Source organism: Pomacea canaliculata, linkage group LG6 (assembly GCF_003073045.1).
Source record: "Pomacea canaliculata isolate SZHN2017 linkage group LG6, ASM307304v1, whole genome shotgun sequence".
In the NCBI taxonomy this organism is placed as follows: domain Eukaryota; kingdom Metazoa; phylum Mollusca; class Gastropoda; order Architaenioglossa; family Ampullariidae; genus Pomacea; species Pomacea canaliculata.
In genome coordinates, this window is record NC_037595.1 from 347,594 (window position 1) to 365,309 (window position 17,716).

The following is a 17,716-nucleotide window of genomic DNA, read 5'->3' on the forward strand; positions in this document are numbered from 1 at the left end:
ACGAAGCTTAAGCTCCACAGGAGCTGGACAGTCAGTATTCCACAGCTTGCACTTACCATCCACAGTCCACCTGCATAATTCACAGTTCACACGTATCATGCACAGTTCACATATATCATTCATGCTTGTAGTGTACATATATATAATATCCACCCTTCTTTGGGAAGCTATACTCCCACCAACTTTATCTACACAAGTTAGCTTCTCACGGACCTCCGCTCGCCAGCCCGCAGATTCGGAAAATTGAAGTGTTTGTATTTGTCCGAGGCCGAGTGGCCTCTTTTACATGGCCTTGCGTGGGCCTTACGTTCTTTGTGTATTTACGAGCTAGATAGTTACGGATATATATTTTTATACGTTTGTATTGGAAAGAAGCTTCATTATAGCGCCCCCTTCTTCCCCTGTAGACATGCTGTGACTGATGTTCTTGAGACAGATGCACTCTAGAAGAGACTACAACCCCTGTAGGCTGTAGGGACCTACAACATTAGCATAACATTATAAACGATTCTACTAATTAGTGATTAATTACCTACTGAGTATAAAAACAAAGGTAAAAAAAATCATGTATGGTCTGTTCTAATTATGCATGGGTCATATGCTCTGTTCATAATTGCTGTGTGGGTCATATGGTCTGCCGTGAATGTGCATGTAGACTAGAAGGTCTGCTTTCTTGTGTAAAGATATCAAAGACTGAACACAGTCTTTGTATGGCTGCTTCTTGGAGAGGTCCTACTTTACAGTACAGGTTGGACATGTGTGTGGGTCTTGGCTTTTTGAGGATCGTTTGTTTCTGTACTCAGTGATTAAGCATTTTGCAGACTGTGAATGTTTTGATCAGGTGTTGCTGAGGGCATCATAGGACGGGATTAGCTGATGATGATGACGACGATGATGATGATGATTGATGATGATTGATTGATTGATTGATTGATTGATTGATTGATTATGATGATGATGATGATGATGATGATGATGATGGTTGATGGATTGATGATGGATGATGGATGGATGATTGATTGATGGTGGTGGTGGTGGTGTGGTGGTGGTGGTGGTGGTGGTGGTGGTGGTGGTGGTGTTTTGGAGACGATGCTATGGACATAGCTGAATGATACAGCTGCCCACCATGTACTGCTCACTTGCCAGTGAACAGTTAAACAGTAGCGCAATGCTAGCACTTACCTTGGGCTAGGAAATGTTCCCCACAGTCTTGAGTGTGGAAGTGACAGTGGCAGGCAGCATGCATATTTATTTTACCAGCTCTTGCAGGAGCAAAAATGAGTGAAATCCTGAAGAGTTTTGCAAAGCTGAACATTTCCTCTATTAAAAAAAAACAAATACAATTTTCTCTTTAATCACCAACAAGTCTTTGTCTTTGTTTATTGTGTAGTTTGGTGATTTGTATTAAATGTCTAACTACTTGTGTCATCGATGACTGATTCGTTTATTACCGGCCTGAGTGTGTTTGATTTTTGGTATTCTCACGGTGTGCTCATATGTGAGACGATTTAACGTGGTCATGGCAAGGGTCCATTTGTCTTAGGGGTGAGGTCCATGTGGCTGGGATGATATGGTTTGGGATGAAGTAGTATTGGATACACTGACTTTTTTTCAAATGAAAAGCGGAGTTAGGGTTTGCGTGTTGTCGGCAGTATAACAATTCATTGGGTAATAAAACATTTAAAGGTCGTCCACTAACCTTGTTTTTTTTTTAGGTCGTTGGGGAGTGAGGTGTTAGAGACCTGTTTTCTCGTGGCCAGCTTTATGCGAGGGTGATATCCATCTCTCCTTCGTTGCCTTGCGTTGCCCAACCCTCTGTGGAGTCGACTGAGTGAAGTTTTCTGCACCACGCAAGTATCGAACCGACACGCCTCTGGGTTGGAACTCCAGCGCTGTCACCACTCGGCTATCCGCTTCTCCACTGACTACCAGAACAATGCCAAGCGCTATCAGGTGGAATCTGACATAAATACTAGGAAGGGACTGTGCAGAAGATCTTGCATTGTTGTCTCATATTCACCATCGTATGCAAGACGACCATACCACCCAGGAATAAATACTAGAAATAGAAGAGACAATCAGCAAGAAGAAAGCAGAGATAATGACAACATTCAAGTCCTATCCCTATTCCAGTAGAAGACCATGAATAGCCAACTCCAGATACGTTGCCCTATCTTGCCAACCTTAGAAGTGGTGGATGGGGATGAAAGGATTAGAAGAACGGAATTGTTAAGGTAAGGACACTTCAGAGTATGAACAAATATGGAAATGTGCACAGTACAGTTAACACACAAAACAATTTATATCAGAACTATATTTTGGCAACATTGTTATGCCTGTCAAGTATGTTGGAGAGTGACAGAAAGTGATATGATGAGACAAAATCATTTTGTCAAACCACCAGCCTGGAAGAACCTTCAAATATTCTGGACTTAAAAGATCGCGATAAAAAATTCCGTATACACTATATTCAAAGAAACATGGCCTCAATACCTCAATTATATTTATAGTGGTTAAAAGGTGTGGATATATCAGTCATGTGCTCAGGCGAGATAACAGTTCCATGGTAATAAAAACAGAGCTTTTCTGGGCATCTGAAGGAAATTAAGACGACCTAAGATAACCTAGTGCCAAACATCTGATGTAGAGATAAAAACATTTCATAAGACGTGGGGCAGTTTCTACATAATAGACTTCTTGATGAATTTTGACCATCCACTGGTGTCTTGCATCACTCCCTTTATGACCAACAGCAGGCATAGAGTATTTGCCAATGGCACTTTCTGCGGCTGTGTGCAAACGCTCCGGCTTGCAACGTGTCTAGTCTCTGCTTGTCTATAGTCTGTATACCAAAGTACGTGTCTAGTCTCTGCTTGTCTATAGTCTGTATACCAAAGTACGTGTCTAGTCTCTGCTTGTCTATAGTCTGTATACCAACGTGTCTAGTCTCTGCTTGTCTATAGTCTGTATACCGACAGCTGTCTCAGGAGCGTACTAGTGTAGTCGCCCATCCATTACTATAACAACAAGGACAGGAAGAGTGTCGGTGGAGTGGTGTCCGTTTGTTGGAATGTAAGTGGATCACTACTCGGGGCAGACCAAAGAGACTTACAGACCCTTTGCGGATATTGTCAGAAGCCAGCACCATGTCATCATCATGTCCTGTCAGGAAAGTTCTGCTGTTGCACTCGGCTGACCGATTCTGTGTGCCTGGATGCAGGACTAACAGGAGAAGGCCGTAAAACTTCTGAACGCTGGCCTGCGAGAATGAATGAATGGTGAGTCTGTGGGAGGAGGAAGGAGGGGGTCTAGTTGGCGCTGGTGTGTGTAGCGAGCGGGATATGGTGCTGCATGTGCTTTCTAATTCCCCTTGAGAGAAATCTTGTTATTGAACTATATCATAGAGTGGACATGTCAGCAGTCCGTCGTTGACCTGAACGTCTTTACAGCACGCATGACTGTAACCTTATGGACCACTGTACCCTTTGCTACACTTTGTTCTGTCGAGATGGAAATGAGAAACTTATGCAACTGTCTCACGTGACGTCATCCAAACATTCGTGGAGGACAGGTAGCAGTCGCTGTTGTGTAAGAACACTTGGGTGTTACCGCTACAATCATGATGAGTGCTTTGGTTGTCTGTTTAACCTTGGACACTGCCGTGACAAAGTGCGAGTTGAGCCTATCCCCAGTGCTTATACATGTGTGTATATATGTACACATCTCTCTTATTTGACTGTTGAAGACGACGTAGAAAACTCTCAGCATACAGTTACTGCTCTCACAGCACGGTGTGTGTGCGTGTGTGAAACTGCCAGAATGATCACTTGTATTTCACGTGATCCATTTTGTACCACAAATTTATTCCATAAAAGACTAGTAATCAATTTTCCAGAAAACGCTAAATAAATTAGATTTTATTTGATATCCACTTGCAGAGCATAGGGTTGTGCTGTGGTAGTGTAAGACACATCACACAGAGGGAGGAAGTCTGTATACTTATATTATTTATAAGTGTTTAAGCTGCAGGCTCGGTGTACAGGTGTACAGGTGTGCAGGTATACAGGTGTGCAAGCCTCCCACGTACCTGACTGACATCTTGAATGTGCAGCAGACATGTGCCATTGCTGAAAATTGTGAAGACGCGTCCCAGTCGTCTGCTTCGTTTAATTGTAGCTTCATTTACAGCCGTTGGAAAACATTCTTGTTCTTGATAATGAATAACGTTTCATGGCAACATTGTGATGAAAGACTTGTCTGTGATGGAAAATTCATAATTCCTCCTCTTAAAGTAAAAACGTGGGACGATGATAGCAGACAATATATACAACTATTGTATCCCGTCGATAGATGTAAACAGCCAAGAGATCGCCAACAACAAACGTCTACAAACTCTAAATAACTTGTTTTCTTTTGGAAGCAAGGTCAGAAGAGCTGTCTGCCTCGCCTTGTATTTGTATTCTCGGCTTAAGAAGCCGAGCGTTAAAGTTCTTCATAAAGGTTTAGAAGAAAAATGTTGATGAAAGACTTATATAGTTCGAATTCTTTCTTATGGAGTCTGTAGTTTATTAAGATAAAGTCTAGCACCTCGATGACTACCTTTTGGTGGTCAGGATGGAAAAATGAGGGAGGGGAGAGGGTAGCAAGCTCGGCACTGTGATTATGGTGGTCTACATAATAGAAGTTGTGATAGCTGGACTTTTAGACCAAAGAATAAAGCAAGACCAGAGGATGGTGCTGCAGATTTCTTTCTGCTACAGTGTAAGATCGACGTGTGGTCACTCCATCAAGCCTTTTAGGCGAGTGTTGGACATCCCCCTACACACGTCCAGGTGAGATCTGGTATCCGTGTCTGCAAATGAAAAACAGACGCTCTTTTTCTTAACAAACAAGTAATTCGTATTAATCAAAGATGGAGAGCAAATACTCAAAAAAAAAAAAAAGGTTTAACTTTAATGAGTCATTCTTTGATACTTATGGGTTCTAGCACTTCTGGTCCTAACCAATCCTTGTAGAAAGCCACTTGAAGCAAACAATTCGTGGTCAGTTCCACTGCTTAGCAAAACAGAGGGAGGACGTCCGTTGTCCGTATGTGACTGTCTTCGTGGGAGGGAGGATAGAATGCGCCAGTCTGATGGGGAGCCAAGGGTTGGGGCAGGAGTGTGGACAGACAAGATTTCAGTAAAGTAGTGGGGGAGAAGCCTTCAAACAATCCATAGCATAGAGTTGAGAGCTTGTAGTCTATTCTAGCTTTAATTGGTAGCCAATGAAGAGAGTGAAGAAGTGGTGTGACATGTTCACATTTGTGAGTCCGAGGCGAGCAGAAGAGTTGTGGACTTTCTGAAGCTTATCAGTGAGGTACTGTGGACAGTCAGCAAGAAGAGAGTAGTTCATAGTATGCAGAACGACCGATGTAAGAAACATACTTATCAAGAGTCATGTCAGCAGATATTATATGTATTGTAGCCGGACTGACGACGTCCGTCACTAAGGCCAACACCGCGGCCCCTATCGCCAAATCAGTCCCTTCCTCTTTGGTGTTCCAGGGAAGAGGACAGAAGTTGCCAAGGAAAATTTTCCACTAAAATTCTAGCTCTCGTTTGTTGGGTGCGTTATCTAATCTCTACCTCACGTTGTGTTCTTTTTTTCCCCCATCCACCACGCACCCGAACTCAGCCGACCTTGGAGTCCACAAAAGACCCTGCTTTCCTTTCCCAGACTAAAGTGTCTTTTCTATCGGGGCATCAACTCCACGGATCTTCATGTGTGTTCTCTCTGCTGTGTCCCAGCTACGCGGACAACACAACTCTCTCGCGCGCTAGTGATACACGTTCACCTCATTCACACGACGAGGACATACGTACGACACACTAGCATTCGCTCGGACTAACGCGCTCACACAGGTAAATAAGTTTGAAGACATTAAGGTGACCAGACGTCCCGCTTTTGACCTCGTGTCCCGCCTGCTCATCGGGTGGGACGCCCCATGTCCCACTTTCTGGCTTTCTGGCAAGTCCATCAAATGTCCCGGTTGTCTTTAAAATTCTGAATACCATACGCTGATTCGCATCCTGCAAAGTCAGAGGAAAGGCCCCCCACAGCGCACCCCCACCCCCCCCCCAACTTTTTCGGCGTTCTTTGACGGTGAGGACACCATCATCGGCACGTGTCCCGCTTTCGCCCCCGAAACGTCTGGTCACCTTAAAGACATACATTTAATTATTTACATAATTTAAACATACAACAACTATATTTACTGTAACATACCTAGTCTACTAACAGGAGTGGAATCTGTATAGGGATGCGGGGTGGAGGGAACACGCACTGTCAGCAGTACACGCTGCCCTAAACAAGCGCTCACGCTACAGTAACATAAATTACACGTTAAAGATACAAAAGGAACATCGCCTGAGCAGAGACGTAGGACACGAAGAAAAAACAAACAAAAGCAGCGTGCCCTAGACGAGAGCTGAACCCAGAACCCAGAACAGCCACCATAACCTGCACTGTATTGGTGACAGGCGCTATATATAGCCTTTGCATCACCGGATCGCCCCACAATGGGGAGGATATGCCAGACATGAGAAATAGTAAATAAAGTGAAGGTGTGAAATACTTCCAAGAAAGAGTTCTTAAGTGCCATACAAATATAAATTTATTTATCTTTTGCATTGCAGTATGATTTTAAACTTTGCTAGGATTGATCAGCGGTTGGTTGGTTTTATTTTCCAGGGACTGAGTATATATATGTACATGTATAAGTACAGTGACGCGTACTGTAAGCATGTCACATGCTGTTTGGCAAGCAACCTCCACAGCTGAAGTTGTACATAAAAGCTTGATGCACATGCTGAACTTTTTTCGTGAACATTTTTGCTAATGGGTAATTTTTGGAAATGACTGGTGTGTATGGTTGTCTCACTGTGTCATGCTGTCATCTACACATCTTTTCATGACGTCAAGGGTTACACCTCAATCCTGCCACGCATGCGTCATGCCCTTTAGACCTCCCTTGGCAACGTGGTCGTGCTGTCGGCCAGAGCCTTCTCTTATACACATATCCACTGCTGTCGTTTGATTGTCCGTTCTTTTGAACGCCAGCAAAGATGGCAGGTGGAAAGAGGGCTTCTGGAGTGAATCGAACGACTTCAGATACACCAAGAGAGTAAGCTTTCATTTCGGTTTTTGCGAAAGATAAAGAATGAATACGCGTCTTGGATACAACATGGCGCCAGCTTTCGGTTATTTAACTAGCACATCGACAGTATAAGCACATTCTGTTCAAGCTAACGATTGTATCACGTGATACATAAGCTTTATTTTTCAATTTAATAGCAAGAAATTTATCTTTTAATGTTGAGAAAATAGTTATAAATTTACATATAATGGTCGCAACTGATGTACCTTACATCATTTACTCCTATATGATGAATATCGCTTTCTCACTGATCACTAGCTGATCACTTTCTCCCTCTCTCTCTCACACACACGCGCACACATGCATGACAGCCATACACCCGCTACACACGAGTAATAATATTGATTTATTTCATGAAGCTAAAGATTCCAGTAAAATATATTTCTCAGTGCTGACGATAATCAGAAAAATTCATTTAAGATCGAGAAAAAGAGAATACATGTATATAAAAAGTGACAACATTTTAGCAAACAGCTACACTCAAAAGTAAATGAATAAAGACAAGCAGAATAATTAATATTGAAGAACCAAATTAAACAGGCTTAATTGTAACATACTTTTAGACACTGAACCGGTTAGCATTCACAAAGTAAGCAATTTTTTTAATGAAAGCATTTATAAACACTGAATCCGAAAAGCACAGCTGCCACATATATCCTAAGACACAAATTATTTGTGCCAGTTAGAAAGAGTGTTAAATGGTAAAGTACTTGTGTCAGTTGAGAAGAATGTTAAACTGCTAAGTAATTATGGAAGAAGTGAGCTTTGAAGTATTTGTTTTAAGTTGTTAACAATTGTTTAGGGGTGCTGAAGAGTCAGTGGAACCGAACTATATGTAAAGCAGTTTGTTGATCAGAAACTAAGGGATACAAGTGTGAATCCAGCTATTTATCATATATGAACGGGTAAGGCAAGACTGTCGCAATAATTGGGATGACCTACCATCATATTTTCATAAATTGTCAACACTACATTTTTTTTTCTTGAACTGCCTTAGTTATTTGATTTAAAATCTAAGGAGGAGATGCCTGTTTATGTTTTGTTTAGATTTATATGACATTGCAAGTTTTAAGATGGCTGTTCTGTTTTAGCATATGTACAGAGTCTGTCCAGTAGTGTTAGTTCACTAATTCAAATCAAAAAATCAAAATCAAATCAAATCAAATCAGACTTTATTGTCTGTCGAGGAGACCCAAGACAGAAATTTTTCTTTTGCTCACAAGGGCAGGCATACATACTCATACAGACATCTAACACACACAGTTAGGAGTAAAGATACATTATTGCTTGTTCGAAAGGGAGTGCACATTCAGCAAGGTGATGGCTGATAATGGATGCAGCACCCTCTTCTCTTCAGACTGTGTTTGATTCCTCCTGAGTCCTTGTACCTTTGTTTAGGATGGTGATGGCTACTGGCACAAAGGACCTCTGGTAGGCAGTTTTCCGTACACGTGGCAGTTTATAGAGCCTGCCTGAGGGCAACAGCTGGAAATTGGGATGGAGAGGGCGTTAGGTCTGAAATGATGTTATGTGCCATCTTTCTGACTGCATGAAGGTACAAGTCAGAAAGTGGCAGCTGTGATTTACCAATAATTTTATTGGCCTGGTGGATGACTCTGGCCAGCCTTGCCTTGTCTTTGATGAGGAGGTGACCATACCAGGCAGCAATGTTAAATGAGAGGATGCTCTCACCAAGAGACCTGTACACAGTCTCAATCACCCCAGAGCTGACGTTGAAGCTGCAGAGTTTCCTCAGAAGGTGCAGCCGTTGCTGGGCCTGTCTGTACACTTGGTTCACGTGATCACTAAAGGAGAGCCTCCCGTCGATCACTGTACCAAGGTACCTGAACACAGCAGCCCTCTGCACCTGCTGTCCCTTGATTTGGATTTGTGGGGAGAGAGGGGTTGTGCCATCTCTTCCTTCACATTCTCTTCCAAAGGCCATCTCCACCGTTTTTTCAACGTTCAGCTCCAGAAAGCTGCGTTCAAACCACTCCTCCAGTTTCCCCACGCAGGCCAGGTACTGTGACAGGGACTGCTCGTCTTTCAGGCAGCCCACAAGGGCCATGTCATCTGCATATTTCACGTTTGAGAATAGCACTGTTAATAGTAATCTCATTTGTATATACAGAGAACAGGATGGGGGAAAGCACACATCCCTGAGGGGTACCCGTGTTGAGGATCTGCTCATCTGACAGAATCATTCCATCCGTTGACAGATTTACTCCGTCAGACGAGCTGCTGGACCCTGCATTACCTGTCGGTGGAACTCTGAGACCCACCCGCTGCGGTTGATCCTTCAGGAATGATTGGATCCATAGAACTAGGCCAGTGTTTACATCCAGGTCTAGTAGGCGCTTGACTAGAAGGTGTGGCTGGACTGCGCTGAAGGTGCTGGAAAAATCCATGAACAGGACCCGAACATAGGTGCCAGAAGTGTCCAAGTGTTGTAGGATAGCATTAAAAAGCGTGAAAGTTGCATCAGACACACCCCTACATGGCTTGTATGCAAGCTGTAAAGGATCCAGGCGATCAGCCACGGTGGGGATTAACAACCTTCTCCAAACACTTGGCCACAACAATTTTCGAAGGTCAAAAATTCATCCCCTGATGGTGTTGAGTCTGTGGCTTAATGGAAGTAGCTTAAAGAATTGAGCTAGGAGATTGGTGGAGTCCCCCTAAACACTGACAGGCCTGGTTTTCATTCCAAAGGAGTGAATGGAACACAGGGAGTCAGGAAAGTGCCCCTTTCCCATTACCTTACATCTGACCTTTTACTCTACACCCAGGTTGTCAAACCGTGCACGTTTTCATATCCTATAAATATACAACCTTGCAGTCTTTACTTCAAGTGGTACTTAATGAAATATTAGCAATTAATCATTGTCAGTCATGGTAAAAGTGCACTTTTTATGCACAATATAATGAATCAGCTGACTTTACTGATAGTTTCTAAAGAATGAATATTCTATATTTTAGTATCTGTTCATGTATTTTAGAGGTAAAAAGTAACAGGTAACCCAGGAGCATGAGATCTGCACACAGAAATATCTGTGAAACATTGTTATGCATAGCGACAGTTATTGAGAAGTTTTGTAGTTATTGTTTCAGTCTGCTGCATGCTAAAAGCCACTTAAAGGTTTTCTCAGTAAATTAACTATTAAACTTATGTTCTTCCTTGCTTACTCATTTATCTCTCCTCCTTATTCTCTCACTCATTCCCTCTTCTGTTCTCTCTCTCTCACTCACACACATGAACGCATGCACAAGTAAACATTGCTTGTGCTGTAAATGGACTCTTTTTTTTTCTCACTATTTCTTGCTTAAATCTTACAAGAGAGTCACACAATACTCATTTCCTTTCTTATTTAATTATTTGTCCAGGGCTAACTCTGCAGGACCCAGTGCAGGTATTCAAGAACAGAAGAGGCCAAAAATTACTATTTGGCCTGAGTGGAGTGATGCTGATGTTAATGCTGAGAAATGGGTGAGAAGCCTTCATTTAGTTAGCCATATGTGTGCATTGTGCTGATATGTTAGTGTTTTAATTTTTGCTCATTTCTCAAAGGGAATATAGACTTCAAAAGAAGAAATGTTATAGTGAAATGATTAGCTTCTCAATAAAGCTTTTGAGTAAAAAACAATTTATTCTCTATAATAGGTACTGCACAGAAATTGGTGTACTTAGACATCTGCGATATTTTTAAATTACAAATTTAAGGCAAGAAAGGCGCCTTTATGCAGAAATTATTGCTTAGTTTATTTTGATTATTTTTTGTGATAAGTTTACTGCCATAGTTGACTTAATTTTTGCTTACATTGTCAAATGTGCCTTATGAGGACAGATGGCTCTTATGGTAAGATATTAGGATTGATCAGTTAAATTACTTACAGAAGCTTAAGTGGGATTTTTATCATAAAAGGTTGTTTACTGTGCCCACAAAATGACAGAAACTGGATTTTGCATGTACTTATAGGAGTGTTCTGTCAAATGATATTTGTAATGTGCATTGCTTTTATGCTGAATTGTCTGAGGCATAAAAAGAATTTTTTTCTGGCAGGATGCAGCCCACAAGGGAAAAGAAGATAAGAAGGGGAAATCCCCAACAGTAGTAAGTTTTATTTTTATTTTAATTATGAGGAAGGGTGGTTAACAGTATAGTAATAGCAGAGCCCGCGTTAGGAGAGGAGGGGGGCGACGAGCAAGGACAACCGCCCAAGGTTTCGCACTAACAAGTGCATATGTTGTATTTGCTTCCAAAGGCCCCACAGTTCTGTTTGCCCAAGACCCCACAACCTTCTAGTGCCGTCTCTGGTAATTGTATGGGTGTGTGGGATGCGACTGCATGTTGTTTATTTAGCTCATTGCTTAGTTTGTTTAGTTCATGAGCTTCCAACAAAAAAAATTCTATCTCTGTTGCACATAAATAGACAATAAAGATCAGACTTTATTTGTGGTATATAAGCATGCATAATTCTGTTTCATGTTTCTTCTAGTTTTCATGTTGGTACAGAACTTAAAAGGCAGATATGAGCTACTATAGCAATCTGCTGATGGATTGTAGAGAATGGATGAGTCTTTGTTGGAGTCAGCAGAGTTATGAGCTTAAACTTTTCGGTCGGCTGAGTGCGGGTGCGTAATGGATAGAAATAAAAAAAACACACAACACGAGGTAAAGATTAGATGACACACCCAGCTAACGAGAGCTAGATTTTTAGTGGAAAATTCTCCTTGGGAACCTCTGTCCTCTTCCCAGAAACAAGAAAGAGGAAGGGACTGATTTGGCGCTAGGGTAAAGTGTTGGCCTTTAGTAGCGAGGGTCAGTCTGGCTACACGTGCATGCACAGCAAAATAACAGCATCAAGGAAAGTTTTATGTCTGCCAATGTGAAAAGTAGTGTAGATTCTATGGTCATCTCCTTTAATAAAGTTGAAGAAGAAGGTTGTTGTGACCATTATGACCAAAATGTCATAGAGTTCATTGTCTGTTGTAGCAACATTAAACAGTGTTCATGCCTTATTGTCAATTCACAACATTGAAGAACGTGTGGTGTCCTTACCAAAAATTTGTTTGTTGTCCTTAGCAACAACATTTCTTTGAAGATCCTGATGGAAGACTGGAAGTACCATCATCACTACGAGTGGATCACTGGAAACGTCCACAAGATTTTTTAATTGACAAGGTCAAGGGACACTTTTCTTTTGGCCACGAAACATCATTTGTTGATGTATGGTGTTGATTTCATAAAAATTAATAACAAATAGAGGATACTGTTGGTGATCATTAATTTTTACTTTGTGGAAAATATCTTTAAGGGGTTTTTACAATAATGTCATTTAATCTATCATTCCTGTCAACATCATCATTACTTCCTAGACTGGCACCGTCTGCACATGGAGCATGTCATCGTCATCATCATCATCATCATCATCATCATTATCATCATCTGTCCCTTAACTTCCACCAGCTGCACATGCAGAGAGCAGTTACGATGGCTTGCTACTGAGGCCAGTCCTATGCGAACAGTGAAATGAAAGAACAGTTCTTTCATTGGGTAGTCTGTCTATTTTTTCACATTCACCAGCCAGTTATTTTTCTCTCTTTACCCTAATGGCGCCTTCCCTCCATGCATCCCTGGAAGACTTGTCTTTGTTAGGGCTTCATGTCTCAAAACTTGGCCATACCATGCTAGTTTTTGCTGCTTGATGGTGGCAAGCCCTGTTTCTGACTGTTCTGTGTATAAAACCCTTTGTTTTGTGTTCCTGATACAAAATACAGAGCAGTTTCTTTCATTATTTAGTTCGGAATTCTTGAATGCATCACTCCCTGTCTGTGATCATTGTCTATGATTCACAACCATACAAATGGATGGAGACCAACCATGAACTGAATGTGTACTGTATTTTAAATGTTGCACATTATTCTGAAGATGTCAGCACACGCCCTTTAAGTGACAGATTTGTGAAAAATAATCTTACTTTTTGTAACAAATCCACAAAAAAGCAATGATTTACCCATACTGAAAACATACATGTACAGAATATGGTAAAGCATATTGCCTATCAGTAAAAAACTACTGAGAAACATTACTACTGCTGTCAACACACAGCTTGATCACAAATTTAGTAATGGTGCACGATAAAAAATCTTTCTGAGATCATAAACTAAATAATGGTATATTACACCGAGTATTACCTAGCTCATGAACTCAATTATGGCCTGTGATAAGAGTGTTACTCCAGATGGTCAGCTTGTCTTACAGTTAAGACTATGTGCCAAAGAAAATAATCAAAGAAAAAAAGAGCAAAAGTGAAGCCGTGCTGACCAGATGTATCTGTGGCCACGCCCTCCTGTGATGAGTATTGGCAAAGTTAAACCTCTTTGGTATTAGTGTTTTGCATTAGGATACCTAGTGATACATTGTGCGTTGTGCCGAGTTGTCACAACTCTTGAACTAAAGGTTTGCGATTATTCTCTTTTCCAAAAGATGAAGAGAAGTGAGTTAACAGCATTTCCTTTCTTTAGTAGATTTAACAAGTTGCATTTATCTTTGGTTTTGACACTAAAATGATGGCCACTCCTCTCTGTATGAAGTCTGCAGCTGCTGTCGATTCTTTTCCTCAACCTTCATCTGTCCTGTTATCTAACATCCAGTCGATTTGTAGCAAAATTGATGAGCTTGAGGTGTGGGTACACAACTTTCAGCTACATAGGGATACTCGTTTCTTGACATTTACTGAAACATAGCTCCATGACTGTGAGTCTGATCAAAGGATTTTTGGTCTCATCTGGACATCACAGTCTTCTGTGGCCCATTTAGATCCAATAGATCTGCCACAATCACCTGTAAGGGGTGTGGCTATGGAGTCTACAGTGTTCCCTCGTTTATCGCGGGGGATAGGTGCTATGATCAGCCGCGATAAACGAATTTCCGCGAAATAGGGACTTACATGCAATAATAATATATTGTAACCGGACTGACCGGCACCCTGTCTCTAACTAACACCCTAGCGCCAAATCAGTCCGTTCCTCTTTTGTCGGTACAGGGAAGAGGACGGGAGTTCCCTAGGAGAATTTTTTCTCTCTCAAAATTCTGGCTCTCGTTAGTCGGGTGCGTCGCCTAGTTCTAACCTGCCTCGCGTTGTGTTCTTTTTCTTTTCCTTCTAAACCTATTTCTGCACGCACCCGAGCTACAGCCGACCTAGGAGCCCACAAAAGACCCTGCTTTACTAACTGCACGTAAAGTGTCCTTTCGGTTGGTGTGTCAGTTTCGCCGGACCTTCTCGTGTGTTCTCTTCTGCTGCTGTGTCACGACTACATACACAGGGACAGTACACACACTAGCACTCGCTGACACTATCACTCACACAAGTACAGTGGAACCTCGGTTAACGAACTTAATCCGTTCTGGAAAGCTGTTCGTTATCCGAAATGTTCGTTATCCGAAACAATTTTTTCCATAAGAAATCAAGGAAATAGATTTAATTGGTTCCCAGCCCCTGTTGACTCGCTAATATTTGAAAGTTACAGGCTATACATGTATAGGTAGTTGTTTTAATGAGAACAGTTATAATGCAATATAAATGGAGTTAAATAAACATAAAAACATTAACGAAAGCATTTCAACATCAGAAAACTTGCCGTTTTGACGGCTTGGTGGGAAGCAGATGTGGGGAAGAAAGGGTGTAATTACTGCTTGGATTCCCCCTCCATGAGAACACGTGACACTGTAACATCGGGGGTTACTTCCCATTTCTGTAGCTTTGAGGTTAAAGGAAAAAACTTGTCCAGTGTCTGTTCCTTCTGCCTTTTTTGGTAAAACTCTTCGGTAATACGACATCACATATCCGACAGACGCATGCCACCTTCATACTTTGAAATCATTTCCTTTTTCAATTCATTTGTTGGCCGCTTCCTTGTGATTACCTCACTGCTATTAATTGCTCTTAATCTTCTTTGGAGCCATGATCGAGGACTAACCTATTAAAATGAAGCACAACAATCACTAAATAAGAAATTAAGGATGCGCACAGGTAAGGAACGACCTATCGTAACTGTGTCTCGAGATCGAATGATGACATGCTGGTCGGTCACGTGTGGTTCACGTGGCTGTTCGTTATCCGAAATTTTGTTCGCTATCCGAGACAAACTTTTAACGAAATTTTTGTTCGTTAACCGAAATATTCGCTATCCGAGGCGTTCGTTAACCGAGGTTCCACTGTACTAAAGTTTAAGACATAAATTTATTTACAAAATATATATATCTGCCAACAACACACCTACCAAACTAACCAACTACCCAAACTTAAACTAGCCTACCTACCTATTCACCTAGCCGAAACCTAACACCTAACTCCGAGGGGTGGGGAAAGAGACTGAGTGCCACGAGCCGCTTTTACCAGCGGACCAGATGCGTTTCAGCGCCTTGGTACTTCTCGCTTGCTCAGCTCGCAGGAGGGAAAAAAGGGGGGAAAGAGACTGAGTGACACGAGCCGCTTTTACCAGCGGACCAGATGCATTTCAGCGCCTTGGTACTTCTCGCTAACTCAGACTCAAAGGGCTCTAGCTACCAGACCCAACAGGACCAGTTCTCGTTCTAAGAGAAAAGGCGCGGACGCTGCTGTACGCCCGCATTTTGTACAGGGCAGCTTGGGTACTACGTCACCCGCAGTTGCTGCCCTGTCCCGCGCTGCGCGCCGCTCGCGCGGCCACGCGTGGGGTGGAAGGGGTGTGGGGTGGAGGGACTAGGCGCTGTCAGCAGTACCGCTGACCGAAACTAGCGCTCCCGCTACAATATACATGTAAAACAATATCATGTGAGTGTAAAGTAATATAGTAATCATGGTATTAATACAGTACAATAACAAATTAGTGTAAAAAAAAAATTATAACTGTACTCAAAGAAACCCAGAAAACTGATGCGAACTGGCTGCGAGATGGGAGATAACAATCATGGCTCGTCGCTTACGCAGAGCAATGGATTTCTCGTTCACAATTATTTCTTTCTTTCTGTCTACAAAATAAACATAGTATTTTAATAGAAATACAAATATAGCTACATTTTTCGTCTTTTTCCTGTTGAAGTATCTATGGTATTTTGTAGAACGATAATTCCCAGCACGAAAATATCGATCGATACTTCACTCAAAAAAAACCGCGAAGTAGTGAATCCGCGATAGATGAACCGCGAAGTAGCGAGGGAACACTGTATTTCTATGTCAACAGCAAGTACTGTAATACAGTAATTCTTTGTGAAAGGATGTGTACTTGCAATCTGGTGTTTACTGTCCTGTAGGGGGTATGGTCTGACTTCAAGCTCTCATATAACAGTGTTAACTCTTGTTAATCCTATTTGATCAAATGGTACAAAATTTAAATGGTGGCTTTTTAAGATAAAGAAAAACTAAAATAGATTGTATGTGATAGTGCCAATGAACTTGGTATAAAGCATGGATGTGAAGGTGATGTGCACTGTCCAATAGCAATGCCACCATTTGTGTCATGTTTCTTGGAAAAATGGACCTGCCGTTTTGACCACCCTCTCATGGTTCAACTCAATATCATTCATGTGGCTTTTCTACATCGCAACAAGGACATGGTCATCATTTGGGCTGTGACCATGCTGGAATCCCAGGCAATGTTTGAGTGGACCAGACTTCTAAGGTTGCTTGCCAGTCTCCTGGTCTATTTGCAGTCACTGGTGCTGTCTGACAGCATCTATCTTCACAGCCTATGTTCAGTCCCTGTGTCTGAGCCAGAACAAGGTACATACCATCCTTCCCTGACTTTGTGACCGCCCACCTCCAAGCCTTTGTGTGCAGCAAGAAGAAGTAGCACTTAGTACACTTAGAATTCCATGCAGTCCCACCTTTTACTAGGCAAACAGTAGACCTAGAATGGGACGCACCTAAGTTTGCACCTGGTGCCAAGGACCTTTTGTAATTGTACTTATTTTAATTACATGTCCTGGCCTCCAAAGCGCCTGCCATGAACTTTTTTTACAGCTGGCTCATTGTTTTTCACCGTTAGATCTGCCCTATCATGTTCTCATGATCTTAGAGTTTGAGCAGAGCATCAATTCGCCTTAGCCAATACCTTACATCCTCAGAAGAAATTGAGAATGGCAACTTGACACCCACAAATTCAACTAAATCAACTTCCTCTTGCTGTGGAAGTGATTAAAATCAAGCATCATGTACAGGCAACCATGACCTTGTATTGATGAGTCTTTTACACTACAGTAGGTGTTTATCAAGGTAGCCTCCTATTACCTGTATTGTTAAACATCTATTTGGGGGACACTATGCAAGAAACCCTCTGCGACCATCACACTTCCATTTCATTCAGTGGAAGGCCGATTTGCAATCTGTGCTTTGTAAATGACATTAATCTCATAACAGGCACCACCAGAAAACTGCAAAATCCTACCAAAATACTGAAAAACAGTTTGAATACTCATGGAATGGAGATCAGCATTGACAAGAGCAAAGTCATGGTCATTGTTAACACTTACAGCA

The 17,716-nt window shown here is 41.9% G+C and overlaps 1 protein-coding gene across 11 annotated transcripts in view; it reads left to right on the forward strand.

Annotated features, from left to right (window-relative positions):
• The window catches only part of LOC112567042 (androglobin-like), a 114,788-nt gene that overhangs the window by 6,679 nt on the left and 90,393 nt on the right, over positions 1–17,716 (forward strand). For 8 of the 11 annotated variants that reach the window (XM_025243521.1, XM_025243526.1, XM_025243528.1 and 5 more), the window contains exons 2-5: positions 1,716–2,234; positions 10,583–10,685; positions 11,260–11,310; positions 12,283–12,381. In XM_025243521.1, coding sequence (XP_025099306.1) covers positions 2,143–2,234; positions 10,583–10,685; positions 11,260–11,310; positions 12,283–12,381 — 345 coding nt within the window. In that variant the 5' untranslated portion in view covers positions 1,716–2,142. Of the gene's footprint in view, positions 1–1,715; positions 2,235–6,990; positions 7,166–10,582; positions 10,686–11,259; positions 11,311–12,282; positions 12,382–15,462; positions 16,016–17,716 lie in introns of those variants that run through there. The other 3 variants (XM_025243527.1, XM_025243524.1, XM_025243531.1) reach the window with 3 other exon arrangements.